The sequence below is a fragment of the Nanorana parkeri genome, unplaced genomic scaffold (assembly GCF_000935625.1).
Source record: "Nanorana parkeri isolate BGI_ZX_2015 unplaced genomic scaffold, ASM93562v1 scaffold638, whole genome shotgun sequence".
In the NCBI taxonomy this organism is placed as follows: domain Eukaryota; kingdom Metazoa; phylum Chordata; class Amphibia; order Anura; family Dicroglossidae; genus Nanorana; species Nanorana parkeri.
Genome location: NW_017306906.1, coordinates 104,992 through 120,819, shown reverse-complemented (window position 1 = coordinate 120,819; position 15,828 = coordinate 104,992). Strand labels below are relative to the sequence as shown.

Here is a 15,828-nt window from a genome sequence, read left to right as displayed (position 1 = left end):
TCCAGTGGGATTTTGTGAAAGGGGAGGGGTGGTGGTAAAGGGCTCTCGCTCAGCTCCTGTCAACCAGTGATGTCAGAGAACTGGGCAGGACGCTGTACAGAGTGTAACAGGTTGCTACTGGTAAGAGCTCTTAACAACCTGGGATGCTCTGGCCAAAAAGGGGGCAGCAGGAACACTAGCCCCTCCCTGTGAGACGCTGCTCTGGCCAAAAAGGGGGCAGCAGGCACACTAGCCCCTCCCTGTGAGACGCCACCTGAGGAAACCACCTCAGGCTGCCCTATTTTACGGGCGGTGCTGATTGTGTTATACCACTGTATTAAAAAAAATTGGAGAGAGAGAGATGGGGGGCGGGGGTGTGGGGAATGAGAGAGAGAGAGTGTGTGTGTAAAAAAAAGATCTAATATGACCCGTACTGAACACACCCATTAACGTTCTTTGGTGCTACAGCTCAGTATAAGCTCACAGCTACTTCACCGCAGAATCCTTTGTTGTAAACCCACCGGTGATAGTATAAACCCACTAATCAGACACAGGAAATGATAAGGATTACCGGATGTGACCCCTTAAGCTTTATATATAACTAGAGGTCCCCCGCAGTCACATCCGCCGGAGATATATAAACAACACGTGAAGTGCAGTTACAACTTTCCCTCCCGCTTTCCCTCCATTCACCCACAGAACACCAAACCACGCCCCTGCAACTGTCACATCGCCGCTCTCCGCCAATCCCATCCCTTGTCTGAAGCTGACTTCGGATACAGGGCTAGCGACCAGCGTGATGACTGGCTGCTCGTGAACTGAGTCGTGGTTGGTTGGGAATGATAGAATGGGCGGAGCTGAGAGGAGCAGGGAAGTGTAGTGTTGTTGGCTTTTTTAGATGGAAGTGTTGATCGTATAACAGGACAATCGCATCGTACACCTGACAGGTATGTGTGCTGTGCCCTCTGCTGCTACGATCATCGATCCGTACTGCATAATGCCTAATTCCACTGTACAGTGTAGGCTCACATGTAACTTCCAGCTCCTCTTAATCTATATGATGGGGGCATGCTGAGACATGTGGTTCCTGTACACATGGCAATCCATAGATGTCCTAATCTGTATGTGGAAACCCAATCACTGGGATCATATAAGCTGTGACACGGTAATGTCATTTCAAACATTTGTTTTCAGTCTTTTTAAATTGACATCCTTCTCTTCACCATCATTCACAGTAATGTGGGAAGTAGACACAGGTCTGCATCCCACACTGCAACATTGTGTGCGTTTTTGAAACATGCATCCCACAAGCGTCATGAAAGACATGTGACCAATGAGCAAGAAACGCATGCAGTTTAAACATGTGCCTGAGCTTCTTTGATGTGTGCGTAGGTCAGTCTATTGAAATGAATAGTCTGACCTATGTGTGAGAAATGCAATGTGTCATGTTGCACTTCACAAGTGTGAATTGGGGCTAACAGAATACCTGGTGATCCTGCCATACAACTGTCTACTGGCTGTGCTCCTCTGTGGTCACCTTGTCACATGCACCTCTAGTAATGGCAGTGCTGATATGTATGGCACAGGTTCTGCCAGGATCAGGATGCTGGTCTACAACAATGATGTGCAGCGGACACTTGTGTGGTGCATGTAGACAGGATGTGGCTGGAGAAGATTAGCAGCACTTAGATGCATCAAAAGGTGAATAAATGGTGAAAACTGTATTTTGGTGGGGCAGTTTATGATACACAGTGCTTTGTGAAAATAAATGTAATTCAGTTATAGTTTATGGGCCCATTTAATTCTATGCATGTGTGTGCACTTACTTTGTGCATTGTCGTGTATCAATCTGCGTTTCCTTTGTGCGTTGCCATCTATCAATGAGCGTTTCCTTTGTACGTTGTCCTGTATCAATGAGCGTTTCCTTTGTACGTTGTCCTGTATCAATGAGCGTTTCTTTTGTACGTTGTCCTGTATCAATGAGCGTTTCCTTTGTACGTTGTCCTGTATCAATGAGCTTTCCTTTGTACGTTGTCCTGTATCAATGAGCGTTTCCTTTGTACGTTGTCTTGTATCAATGAGCGTTTCCTTTGTACGTTGTCCTGTATCAATGAGCGTTTCCTTTGTACGTTGTCCTGTATCAATAAGCGTTTCTTTTGTACGTTGTCCTGTATCAATGAGCGTTTCCTTTGTACATTGTCCTGTATCAATGAGCATTTCCTTTTGTACATTGTCCTGTATCAATGAGCATTTCCTTTGTACATTGCCCTGTATCAATGAGCGTTTCCTTTGTACATTGTCCTGTATCAATGAGCGTTTCCTTTTTGTGCGTTGTCCTGTATCAATGAGCGTTTCCTTTTTGTGCGTTGTCCTGTATCAATGAATGTTTCCTTTTATGCGTTGTCCTGTATCAATTAAGTGTTTCTTTTATGCGTTGTCCTGTATCAATGAGTGTTTCTTTTGTACATTTTCATGCATCAATGAGTGTTTCCTTTTTACGTTGTCCTTTATCGATCGTTTCCTCTGTACGTAGTCATGCAAAAGTGGTTCAGGAAGCATGAGACATTATTGTCACACATGGATTGGCCACCACAGAGACCTTAACCCCATTGACAATCTTTGGGATGTGCTGGAGAAGATTTTACGCATTAGTCCGACTCTCCCATCATCACTACAAGAAAAATGAATGGAACTCTGGAAGGAAATGAATGTTGTGACATTGCAGAAGCTTATAGAAAGGATGCCATGGCGAATGTGTGCTGTAATCAAAGCTAAAGGAGGTCCAATGAAATATTAGCGTCTGTGTACAGGCAGTGTACTCATTTTTGCAGCCTGTGTCCCATTGAGGTGATCTCCCTTCACTTATTGTCCCTCAAACGCAACAGGATGTGAGGCGAGAGCTCCTTTCACTTCCTACCTTGCAGATGCTACAGGAAATGAAAGAAAATCTCTCCAAAATGAGATAAGTCCCATCCAGTGGCGTAACAATAGCCGTAACTGCCCACATGGCTGTTATGGGGCCTGGGGCAGAGGGGGGCCCCATTAGGGGGGATGATTAGGAGAAAAAAACCTAAACTCCAGTATAGCAGAGCTGATGTCGCACTCAGGATCTTCTAGTCACAGATCCCCCTCTGTGCAGTAAGAAGCATTTTCTTGTCTATATTAGCAGTGTAGATGTATTGCCCTCTGAACTTCTGCTACAGACAAATCCCAGAGCTTCACCTGAAAGGTTTGTGGTTCTATAATGAAGCTAGAGTTTATATTAGGGTTGTAGAGCACATGTGTGCAAGAGCATTATTCATGTTATAATATAAACTAGCATTATGGTTATTATAATTAGTGCTGCTATTACTTTTATACCCAACACTGTTGCCTAGTAGTCTACAGACTATGCTGACAGCTCTCCTGTTGATTGTCCTTGTCCTGCCTGTCCTTGATACACACTTCATGTTAAGATCGATGACACGTATTGACATTGCCAGCCGCTACAGAGAGAGTTGGCCGGAGGGCCCCAAAGTTTTGCTATGCAGCCTCCTGATTTGTAGTTATGCTCCTGGTCCCATCTTAGACATTTGGCACCAGAACAAGATTTCTTCTCTATTCCTGTTCCAGTAAAAACTCAAAAGTTTGGATTGGCTTGGAGCGGTGGATACTTTACAGCACACACAGGGACCATGAAGAACAAAAGTAGCCACCCTCCAGAAGGAAGGACAGTGTCAGCACCAATTCAGAGATGATTTGAGGATCTACAGCCGAGTATCATAATTATTACAATGGCGAGCGGTTATTGGTCCATGCAGCCACATGACAATGCTTATCTATGATAATCTCTTTTGAGCCTTTTTTCTTCCTAAGACAGTGTCCCCCCAAAAAAGAAGAGATTCTGATTGGTCAGCACAGTGACACGGCTGCATTGACCAAGGACCAATCACCATTGTAAGCATTATGGTTTTGCACAGCCTCTATCACTCAGCTCTACAGCCGAGTGATACACAAATAAGATACATTTTTGTTAATAGTTAAGGTACTTGAATGTATTTTTTAAGATGTAACTCCTGAGTTTAGTGTCACTTTAAGGGCTTGTTCACACCGAATCTGGAGCAGATGGAGACCAGAACATTTTCAGAACACATCAAAAACACATCCAATGTATTCCAATGGTATTTTGGGCTCTAGTTCACACCAGTGCGTTCAGTTCCAGTGCTTTTGCAAAAAACTGCAGCAGGCACTATTTTTTCTGCTCTGGAACACTTTGGAGGACACCAAAACGCATGTAAACACACCAGAATGCAAGTTAAAAAAAAACAAATAAAAAGCCTCTGGTCTCGTCTGATGGGATAATCATCCCTGGACTTTTCCTGTCTGTGGAAAGAAGTGATCCAGTGTTCTAGTGACCTCGGATAGCAGCCATGGTGGACAAACATTGTGATACAGAAAACGAAGGTCCGCATACAAACTCCAAAATTTACCCTTTTGGTTCTCCCAGACTTATCAGTGGGTGCACCCAAAAATAACATCTCCTGAGAGCACGTTGTTGTAGCAGTAGATTAAGCAGCATGAGGACCATTCCAGGGATCCATGTTGGAGTAATTACAATGTAACACAAGGTCAGAGGAAAAGGGAAGTGACCTCAGAAAGATCATCTGCATACTGTAAAAAAAAAAAAAGTACTGGAACGTATCAAACACATCAAAATAGTGTTCAAACGCATATGCCTGCTTGTGCAGAAACACGTGCAGGTCTGCTCTGGTCTTGGCGTGAACAAGCCCTAAATTGGAAGTTAAATACTTACCTCTACAGCCAATGGTAAATTCAATCTTTGCTGTCCCGAGCACTATGCTAACTGTCACTTCCGGGTTTATCGCATAGTGTGTCCCCTTCTGCATGCCCTTGGGATCTACTGCCTTCCCCTACATCACTGCTGTGTCCTGTAATTCAAATTCTGGTGCTTTTTCAAACTCTATTTAAATAAACACATTTAATGCTTTATTCATGAATCCAGAACTCCATAAATTTGTGTCTACTCGGAGTTCAGCTTTAATTAAGAAGTGAGATGCAGCAGTGAGATGACAGACTCCGGGCCAGATTTGTTAATCATGCTGTTTGTCTTCACAGAAGGTGTCAGAACAGAAGAGGAAGCAGGGAAGTGATACACTACGATGGAACTTTCTTCACTGGTGAACAAACTTGGTAATACATTCAATATGGCTTATTCTTAATTAAACATTTGTGTTTTTGTTTTTGGTTTTTGCTTATACTTGGACAGGCTGGTCTTTAAAATAGAACCCTGTCCCTTGAGTGTGAATTCAGGTTATGTAAACTTAAAAAAATAAGATAACTTAAGAGAGAACTAGGGATGTCCTGATACCACTTTTTCAAGACAAAGTACAAGTACTGTCCCTCGTGTACTTGCCGATACCAATTACCGATACTTTTTCTTAAAGGGACATGTGACATTTTTTCTAAAACAATACAGACTAATGATTTTAGGGTAGTTTATCACCAGGGCTGCGTGCATTGGAGGTGACAGGTTCTCTTTTAGGTGACATTGGGGGTCTTTTAGACCTCTAGTGTCACCTTTCCACTTCACTGGATTCAGCTGCTGAGGCAGCTGAAGGTAAATACAGCAGGCAGTGGCTGGGAGCAATAGCCAGCCTGCTATTGTATATTTGAAATTGCAATAGCCAATAGCAGGCTGGCTATTGCACCCACCCACTGCCTGCTGTCAATCAGCAAAGGAGGGAACTGAAGACAAAGTTCTCCATCATGTCATCTCTGCTGATTGACAGGAGGCAATGGGTGGGTACAATAACCAGCCTGCTATTGGCTATTGCAATTTAAAATATCCAATAGCAGGCTGGCTGTTTTTTCATTATTCTCACTTTAAAAGATGAAAATAAACAAGTGAGATGGGAAAGTTTTTGTTTTACATTTAGTTGCATAATAATTCTGCTCACTAAGCAGTTGCCCAATAATTGTGCACACATAGATATTCCCCTAAGCCAAAACCTCACTTTTTACTTACTTAAATATTCAGGTTTTGAGGTTTATGAGCATTTTGGATTGACAGAGAGCACTGTAGTTGTTCAATAATGAAATGAATCCTCAAAAATACAACTTGCCTAATAATTGTGCATACAGTATATAGCGGGCTATAGCTCGCTATATACGGAGAACGCCACAGCCGGGACAGATCCTGACGATACTGTCGAGATTGACAGCGGGTTCTGCCTGTCTAGCGCTAGATTGGAGCCGGGGGGGGGGTTGGTGCTGAAGTGATTGATCGGCGGCATGGGTTCACTCCCCGATCAATAGAGCCGACGTGTGACAATTTCAATATCACACGCCGGCTCTAACTATGAGGATGAGTGGAAATCACTCGCCTCATAGTTCTCTTTTAAAGTAGCATTAAACACTAAAACTTGTTTCAATAATGAATCCAGATCAATCAAATATACATTCCCCGGCAAAGTATTTTTTAAAAATATTTTTGTCCAAACAATTGATCATAATGTTTCTAAACTGTTGGCAACAACTCTCTCAGCTCTGCTTCCCAGAACTTCCTTTCCTGTACAAGATCACAAGGGACAGAGCAGTCTTCAGCAGCTGTCCATCTACTAGCTTGGAGGAGTGGGGAGCATGGGACTGAACTACTTTGCTGTGTCTCTATGTTTGTGGATACAGTCCGTGTACCCATCGCACTCATAGCCGCTGCTCCAAAAATGGAGGGTGGGTGCAGCAGGTGTCAGCGGGTGGCTTCCGACAAAATATCAGTAAAGGATGGACACCGGCACTCCAAAGCAAGTTCAGTACATGTTTATTAACGTATCAGTTGCAAGTAGAACACTCTATACAACGTTTTGGGGTCTCACAGGATCCCCTTCATCCCCCGAAACGTTGTATAGAGTGTTCTACTTGCAACTGATACGTTAATAAACATGTACTGAACTTGCTTTGGAGTGCCGGTGCCCATCCTTTACTGTATGTTTGTGGAGACACACACCACTTACTAGCACATCCAAGGTTGGTTCTATAGGAGCCACCCTAAAACAGGATATGGGGATCAGTGCTGAGGGGACCAGCTGATACTTTAAAACATCAAGGAGTAGTATCGATTGTAAGTGAGGTAATCAGCATTTGAGAACGCTTTAAAAAAACATTACAACTTGCATATTACTTTAAAGAGGGTTGTGTCCAGCCTGACACATATTCTCCCTCCTCAGTTTTATTTATAGGACAAGGGGTGGATGTCAGCAGAAGCAATTGATACACATATTAGATAAGCATTGGTACAGAAATGCACAGTAAAATACGCATTACTGTAACACACATATTGCGATGCCCTGCTTAAACTTAAAAGGCCCTAACTCCACATAAGGTGCTGAAATCTAAAAATGCAACTGATTTAAAATTGTTTCTTCATTTTGTGTTTGTAGATAATCAAGCATGCCACTTAGGACATCCTCACATTTTGTGACCTGTTTTGTACCCTCCTCATCCACTGTGTCATACTATATGACAGCCTGCATTCCTGAGAGTAGACAGGGGCAGAGCTGCTAATGGCAATTCTTGCTGGAGTTACTCTTTAATTAATTTAACTTTATAAAACCGTTCCATTGATGTAATGATATGGCAATTGCTAATATTTCTTTTTTTAGGTCACCATCTTGTAGAGATTAGAGAAAGAGCTCTGAAGAACATACTATGTAAACTGGACCATAATCTTATCGCTGTTGTGGACCTAGTCCAGGAGAAGTCTTTATTTGTACATCTTCTTGAATGGTTTAATTTCCCTATCGTGTCAATGAAGGAGGAAGTTCTTCTGCTTCTACAAAAGTTAATTAAGGTATATATTCTGCTACTGTACGATTCAGTTCAACACAACATTTATCCTGTTGCATGTGTTGAATTATATATAGTGACAAAACTCTGGGAAAGCCAGTGTAGATGTGATCACTGACATTGGTAGGGACAGTTTTGGCATGGAAATGGTGCCTGGCAGTCTAGAACAGGTAGCTCATTTTAAGTAGTTCAATAAGGACAGGCGTGTTTGACCCAAAAATGGAAGAAGTTAAACAAATGGCAAATGCACTCCCCAATTCATAACTAGCTTTAAAATAAGGTGCATATGGAAGGGCTTTACATAGTACAAAAACAATAATTTCCCAGCACACTTACCAGCTAACCTACAAAAAAACACATTGCACTGTCTGTCTTTTAGGGTTAAAAACAGAGGTGTCACACTTCCCTGTGCCATGATCCGGTACCGGGTTTTGACTCATGTCCCAGGTGTTCGGCAATCCGCGCAGAACCTCAGTGTTAAATGCTCAGCTCACTTGTTGCCTGATGTTTGAGCAACAAGTCGTTACACTTGACCGGACCCCCTGTGTACTATTTGCCTTGGATCCCTGCTCATTGCTATTTACCTGCTTTGTTTCTTTTGTTATTCCCTTGTGCTCCTTGTGAGATCCTGCTTACCTGTGAGTTTGTCTTTCCTATGTGGCTGTTTGGCCTTGCAACCTCGCTCCTCTGTTATCTCCAGATTGCCGTGTTGTGCTGTCTCTCTGTTGTCTCCTTGTGTTCCCTTCCCACTGTTGTTTGGACTCTTGCTCAGTCTGTGCGGGTGTACTAGAGGGCTGCAACCTGGAAGGTGTCCAGCAGCCAATCATCCTCACCATTAGAGGCTCTGTGGAAAACCTGGCCCTTCTTTGAAACTGCGCCTCCAGTGCGTCCTCGATATCGTACAGACTCCCAGCTTCAGAGTCCTCTGCCCTATACCTCAGGCTTCACTCCAGCTTGCTACTTCAATCCGCTTCCTAAGTCCCAGAGCCTACCGACCCTGGTGCTGAGGTTTCCTAGATCATGAAAAGAGGTATTAGCTGCACAACCTTTGTAAAATATGTGAAAGCCACACTGCCTTGTCAAGGCCCCTCTGTGTACTGTGGTCCCCTCTAACCTATGAAAACCTCCATCTTGGAGCATATGTAGCAAAGGATGAATTGGGTGCAGGTTTGTTGTGCAACACTTATTTGTTCCGACGTGTGAAAAATTCAATAAGTTATTTGTTAGACTTTTACATTGTGTTCCTACGTCTGGGACAGATTCATTAAAAAATAGCACCATGTTGTAGTTAGGAAAACTGGAGATAAATAAGACAGATATCGTGTTGGTCTTTTGTTTACCTCCAGTTATCGCGTTGGTCTTTTGTTTACCTCCAGTTATCGCTCCCTTCCCCCAAATGGTTTCTAGGATGCTGTTGGCCAAACAGCATAATAGGTTACCAGGTTGCAGGTGGCTGCCAGCACCCTAGCAACCAATGACTCTAAGGTTGAACATACACAAGGCTGAGGATGGAGCATCTCGTATAGACACTCCTGCTTCATTACCGCCCCCGCCATGCCACAGACGGCTCTTCTGATTTGTGCCGATTCCGGCGCATCTTTGCAACGTAGCAACAGGCCATGTACAAGAGTCTGTTGCAGTAACCAATGCTTGTCGCACTCTTCTGAAGAGTGTCTGTGCTTCTCTTTATGAATTCCAGTGTCTGAACAGACTGAAGGTCTCACTAAGACAGAAGAAAAGTCTGTGTAACTGATGCCCAGGAGGCCGTAAATTACTTGTTGCCTGTTGTGTTTGGCTGGTTGGAACACTTCTGTTAAAATGTTATAAGCAATAAATGTAGGAAGGAAGCCTAAGTAGACAGTCTTTTGAAATGCTTTACATTTGATGCAGATCCCTATAATTTATGTTTTAATTAAAACATTTAAAAATTAGTATTATTGCTAACTAATCGATTTTGAAAATAATCGTTAGCTGCAGCTCTAATTATGCGACTTGAAAAGGATAAACCCCCTGAAAATGTATTTCTGTTTAGCCAAGCAAAACTATTACAAGGCGTGAAGAATAAAAGCGCTGCATAAAATATACAAAAGACGTCATGAATAAAAATAGTTCTGTGAAAAACCTCACTCATATGGATCAGTCAAATCATATCCTATCAAATATAATACATGACACAAGCACATAATTAAATTAATTTTCCAGATTAATTAACACTTTTAGTGGACCTGTCACCATTCATTTCCATTTTATTATCTCCCTTATACTGTTCGTCGACAAACAATGCAATAGATGCTCACCATCTGTCCTCTAAGTTGTGATGATCAAGTTGTTATTAGAATTTTTATGTGTATTGTAATTAAAGTAAAGCTCCAGGCAAATGGCTAAATATGCCGTTGAAAGACGAGGTGCTCATGTGTTACACACATCTCTGCTAGTCAGTAGGAGGATTCCTGGTTTAGCATCACTTCTTCATAGGTTAGCTTCCTATTCATTGGACTGCGGTGAAGATGCTGTATTTCACTCTACAAAACACAAAAAGAGTCCCCAGCACACCTGCCAGCCAGCCTGCAACAAAACAAGTTTACCTGTCTAACAGTATGCGTTAAAATCAGAGGTTTTAGTTGCACAAACCTTTGGCCAAAAATATGTGGAAGCCACACTGCCCCGTCAAGGCTCCTCTGTGAAGTGTGGTCCTAACTCTATTTATGAGTCTCAATGTTGGAGCATATTAATGCAAACGATAAATTTAAATGGCGGTGTACCTGGAGGTAGCCTACTCCTCCTCAAAAGGTGCAGGGACGCACTGGAGGCCCAGCAATCCAAAATGCACGCTCGGGCCCACAGTGCGTCCCCACATCAAAAATAGTCATACTTGAAAAAAATGGTAACCGCATAAATTTATAACCAACCAGTTTAGAATATTGTTGTAAGCCTTCCCATGTTCACGCTGCTACCAAGGCTGGTTATAAATGTATGCGGTTACCATTCTTTTTTGTATTTCACTGTCCAATGAGAAGCATGGGGATGGAATGATTAATTCATAATGAAAATAGTTGTCAACGGCTCTCTCTCCGTCACCCTGGGAGTAGGGCACGGCAAGCAGTGGGTGGGTGCAATAGCCAGCCTGCTATTGGCTATTGCAATTTGAAATGGCCAATAGCAGGATGGCTATTGCACCAGCCCACTACCTGCTGTATTTACATTCAGCTTCTGTCTGCGGAATCTTGCCACTGGCAGCTGTCGTTTCCTGGCTAAAGCTATTCAAGCGCCATGTGCTTATAATACAATAATTTTAATAAATATTATCAAAGGTGAGAAAAAATTATTTTCGGTTTTGGCCTGACAAATTCTGCTGCCGGAGGTTCATTGCAATGGCACCCCATACGCGCCTCCTGCCCACTGTGTGATCGCACGCACGGTAACGCAATTCCGTGCGTTTCAGTACATTTGCAAATAATTGTGCCTGCAGTTTTATTCCAAACTAAACTTTGTAACACTCCATTTTTGTATTTTATTTTAAATTAGGGATGGTATTTTTTTTTTTTTATCCCATTAATAAATAAATTAAAAACAAATCGGCCAACTAATCGACTATGAAAATAATCATTAATTGCAGTCCTAGTTGTAACAATGCATTGCACCATTTATTAAATTTAACTTTTTTTTTTCTTAACAAAAAAAACTTTATTGAAATTTCACAAAATTACATTTCATTCAACTCCATTCCCTACAGTATTGCAATGTGGTGTACTGCATTGAAACACTGCTTAAAAATGCAACCTGTCCTACTTTTAGGATATGAAGTGATCCTACAATAGACAACATCCTACAATACAATATCACAATCAAACAATACAGAAAAATAGGATCTAAGGAAAATTGTCTTGTTTATATGTTACTTAATCCTCCTGTCCCATCGCACTCCTGTTGGCCAAACAGCATAATAGGTTGCCAGGTTGCAGGTGGCTGCCAGCACCCTAGCAATCAATGGCGCTAAGGTTGAACATACACAAGGCTGAGGATGGAGCATCTCGTATAGACACTCCTGCTTCATTACCGCCCCCGCCATGCCACAGACGGCTCTTCTGATTTGTGCCGATTTCGGCGCATCTTTGCGCCGGACAAAAACCCAAATCTAACTGGGTGGGTGCGGTGGTGACAACGGATGCCTCTGTGAAATGTAGATAGATGAAAGTAGTCACTCGCACTCCATGATATTAAAGTCAATGCTGTTTATTGACTGAGATAACACACATTTGCTTAGCGACATTTCGAGACCATGCGGTCCCGTCCTCAGGCAAACAGAGACTCTCTGTTTGCCTGAGGACGGGACCGCATGGTCTCGAAACGTCGCTAAGGAGATGTGTGTTATCTCAGTCAATAAACAGCATTGACTTTAATATCATGGAGTGCGAGTGACTACTTTCATCTATCTTGTTTATATGTTAGGCTACACAGTCCAATGGGGCTGGTGTGAATGAGCCCTAAAGGTACCTTTACAACTCGACAGGGTTAAAGATATATGCCTAGATCACACACTGATATAAGCGAACATTATAGAGGCATCTGGTATTGGCAAAGGATAACAGGATAGATCACTTATCATATGACCGTGATCACATCACAACACTGCTTTGTCCTTAGACATTTGTCTCCCTCTGCTCATCACTGTCAGTTAACAACAAAATATACTTTGCTACATGTAAAGTCTTCTAAACAGAATGTAGTCCTAAATTTCTTATATCCACTCTTTTTTTTTTTCTTTCAGCATTCTCTCGGTGCTCAGTGGTTGCTTGATATGGGTGCTGTAGATTTCTTTTCTCAGCTTCGACCAAACATTGAACCGAACCTTCAGGTGTTCGTGGATAGCATTTTGGATGGTCTCTTCCTTCTTCCAACAGAAAGTACCTTTGTGCCTTCACCTGACAACAAATCCTGGCAAGCACAGGACTATCCAGGTAGTTATTAGGCATTACCTATTTCAAGGATTTTTAAACACTCGCAGACTTTTCTAAACTATTACTGATCGTTTATTTTCTAACATTTACCGTGCAAGAAAAATAACATTACCTGATTTTACATACAGATCTGTAGCATTCAGTGCCTTTAGGTGGTTGTCTTGTAAATTTGCACAAATAAGTTTAAGTCTTTAAAGGGGTCCATTTATAAACAATCTGCAGAGCTATTTGCCCTGCAAATCTCTGTGAACGTTTGCAAAATGTAATACTGTAATGCAGAATGTAATACTACATTATGGTCACTAGGTGGAGCTGAAGAGCATAGGAAAACAAGTATTTCCCATGTATGCTCCGTGGCTCCATCTGATGGCAATAATGCAGTGTTTACATTACATTCAACCTGAACATATACAAAGAACGTTCATTTTACCTCTATTCACACGACGGCTCTAACTATGAGGATGAGTGGAAATCACTTACCTCATAGTTCTCCTTTAAAGCCTCTATCGGCTTTTTATTGTCATCTGTACCCTCATTGGAGAGATTCATTCTCACTTCCTGTCCTGGTGACAGTTGTCATTGGGACAGAAAATGATACAACGTCAGAATTTTACAGTTGTCACTTGGAAATAGGAAACCTGTTCTAATGACAGCTGTCAAAGTGGGATTTAACCACACTTTGGCAATATTTCCTTTCCTATTGTGTCTCTGGGGCAGGATAGGAAACCGTCCCACCGGCAGCAATAAAAACTTGGCAGTTTCCTTTTTCTTTTTAAAAAGAGATGGAATACTTTTTTTTATTGGATTTGAAATGATAATTAGGCGTTGCAGTGTAGCATTTAAAGGAGAACTATGGGGTTAGGGCTTTTCCCCATAGTTCTCCTTAGGGTAACGGGAGGACACAAACTACCGTCCTCCCGTCACCCTAAGCTCAGTATACCGCGAGCTACAGCAGAGGCAGAGCCAGCTGTACCCGCGCCCTCCCCCGTCCGTTCCGCCAGCCAGCGCTAGAGGATCGGAGCGGGGATTGCACCCTCGCTGTATACTGAGGTGCCGCAGCTGAAGTGGATCCCGACAATTGTGCCGGGATCCGCCCAGCTGCGTGACTGACAGCTGGCTCTATCCTATCTAGAGACAGAGCCAGCTGTACCCGCACCCTCCCCTGTCCGTTCCGCCAGTCAGCGCTGGCGGATCGGAGCTGGGAGGGGGGAATCCAGCCCCTCCCCTGTCACGGCAGAGAGCCGTGACAGGATCGAGAGGTGAGCGAACGCCGGTATGTGTTCGCTCACCTCCCCGATCTACTGAGCCGACCTGTGACAGTCTCATTGTCACAGGTCGGCTAGAACTATGAGGTGAGTGAAAAGCACTCCCCTCATAGTTCTCCTTTTAAGCTATTTGTGCTGCCATGTATATAGTCTGTAAATTGTGATTTTTTTTTTTTTTTTCAAGGATTGCTCTAGCAGTTGTGCCTCACAGAAATGGGGACACAATGTACTCTTGTAGCTACAACTTTGTTTGTTTTTTCTTTTAGCTATACAGCATCATGATGATGGATCTGCTGGATATTTTCAACAAGACGCTTTAAGGCTTCAACCTACAGAAATTAAGCTAGAAGAGTCTGGAGGTATGGGATTGCCCTTAAAAAACAAAAAACAAAAACAAAGGAGTAGCAAAAGTTGCTATGGAAAGGGACAAAAAACGGATAACATATTTTGCTAGTATCAGGACCAAATGCAGACGGTCTAGTCAGGGAAAATAGTTTGCGAGTGATTCCACCTATAGCAGTCGCCTTTGGAGGATGCTTTATATGCGTCACTGGTACTCTGATGCCCCCAAGTCTTGAACTGTGTACTCTTACTGTTGAATTTTGCAGGTGTACCCGAAGGGTGGAGGTACTGACTGGCGATGGAGCACATGAGGTGCTGGCTCATCTGGCTTCATCTGAGACGGGCGTATTGGTCAGGGTCCAGTACAGCCTGCAGAAGGAACTGTTTATGTAGCAGTAACAGAGCAGGTAGCAGACAAAAGTAGTTTCCCGGGACAGTCTGAGGTTCGGACTAGCTACAGGCAAAGAGTATTCCATGGACAGGCTGAGGTCAGGAGAGGCAGCAAACAAAGGGTAATCCAAAGACAGGCCGAGGTCCGGACTAGTGGAGGACAGAGTATTCCGGGGACAAAATACTGAAATGGGAACAGGTAGCAAGATGCAAGGTAGCCCTGGGCTTGTGATTCTTAAATGAAGCCACTAGCCAATCCCAGAGTTGGAGGGCATGTGTCCAGGCATAACTGGCAAAGGCATCTGGGAAAGGTGCAGTGGCAGCAGGCAACCACCAGGAGATGCTTGTGGGGTGCAACAGACATAGGAGCATGTACTGGGCTCCTAACAGCTAGTTCACAAGGGCTCTTGATGTTTTAGGTTCCAGAATTGTTTTTTTTAAACAAACTATGCTGTCCTTTTGTTCATAATTTGGTACTCTAAGGGGAAAGGGTCTGTGTGATACCATGTTTACTTACTAATTACCTATAGTTATATTGCACCATGCTGTACCAGCTCTGAGCTATCCCAGGAAATGCCCCCACTTTTCTTATTCTATTCTATAATTCATGTTGACAGTGATTGATATCAAACTGCGTTTGACTGGAGAATATTAAACTGACTCATAGAACACGGTCTAGCTGTTCAGCTGCTTTACTGTTCATCAAGCCATTAATTTTGTGCACCAGGCTACCCTTCTGATTTTATCATTAAAGTCGCTGTTCATCTTTGGAATGACTCTGTATCTAACACCATATAAATGAATCCCAGCATGCATACCATTTTATATATAGCCCTCTCTCTGAATCAGCCCACTCTACACATTGGTACTTGGGAGGAAGGATGTACATTACAGGGTATGTGAGTAAATGTTGGATCCCCAGCTAAAGGCACAAGTAAAAGGCTTGCTCTATCTGGATGCTAGGGATTATATACATTTGTACAGTATTAGCAGTGCTTTAATGAATCTTATGTTTTACTCTTTAGTGGACCCAACCATAGCAACATCACCAA

The 15,828-nt window shown here is 42.8% G+C and overlaps 1 protein-coding gene across 1 annotated transcript in view; it reads left to right on the top strand.

Moving 5' to 3' along the window:
• Positions 1 to 910: 910 nt before the first annotated feature.
• The window catches only part of LOC108792405 (rotatin-like), a gene marked incomplete at its 3' end in the record, with an annotated part of 117,168 nt that continues 102,250 nt past the window's right edge, over positions 911 to 15,828 (top strand). The window contains exons 1-5 of the mRNA XM_018563179.1: positions 911 to 926; positions 5,095 to 5,169; positions 7,638 to 7,825; positions 12,590 to 12,779; positions 14,311 to 14,403. Of these exons, the coding sequence (XP_018418681.1) occupies positions 5,139 to 5,169; positions 7,638 to 7,825; positions 12,590 to 12,779; positions 14,311 to 14,403 (502 nt within the window). The remainder of the gene's footprint in view (positions 927 to 5,094; positions 5,170 to 7,637; positions 7,826 to 12,589; positions 12,780 to 14,310; positions 14,404 to 15,828) is intronic.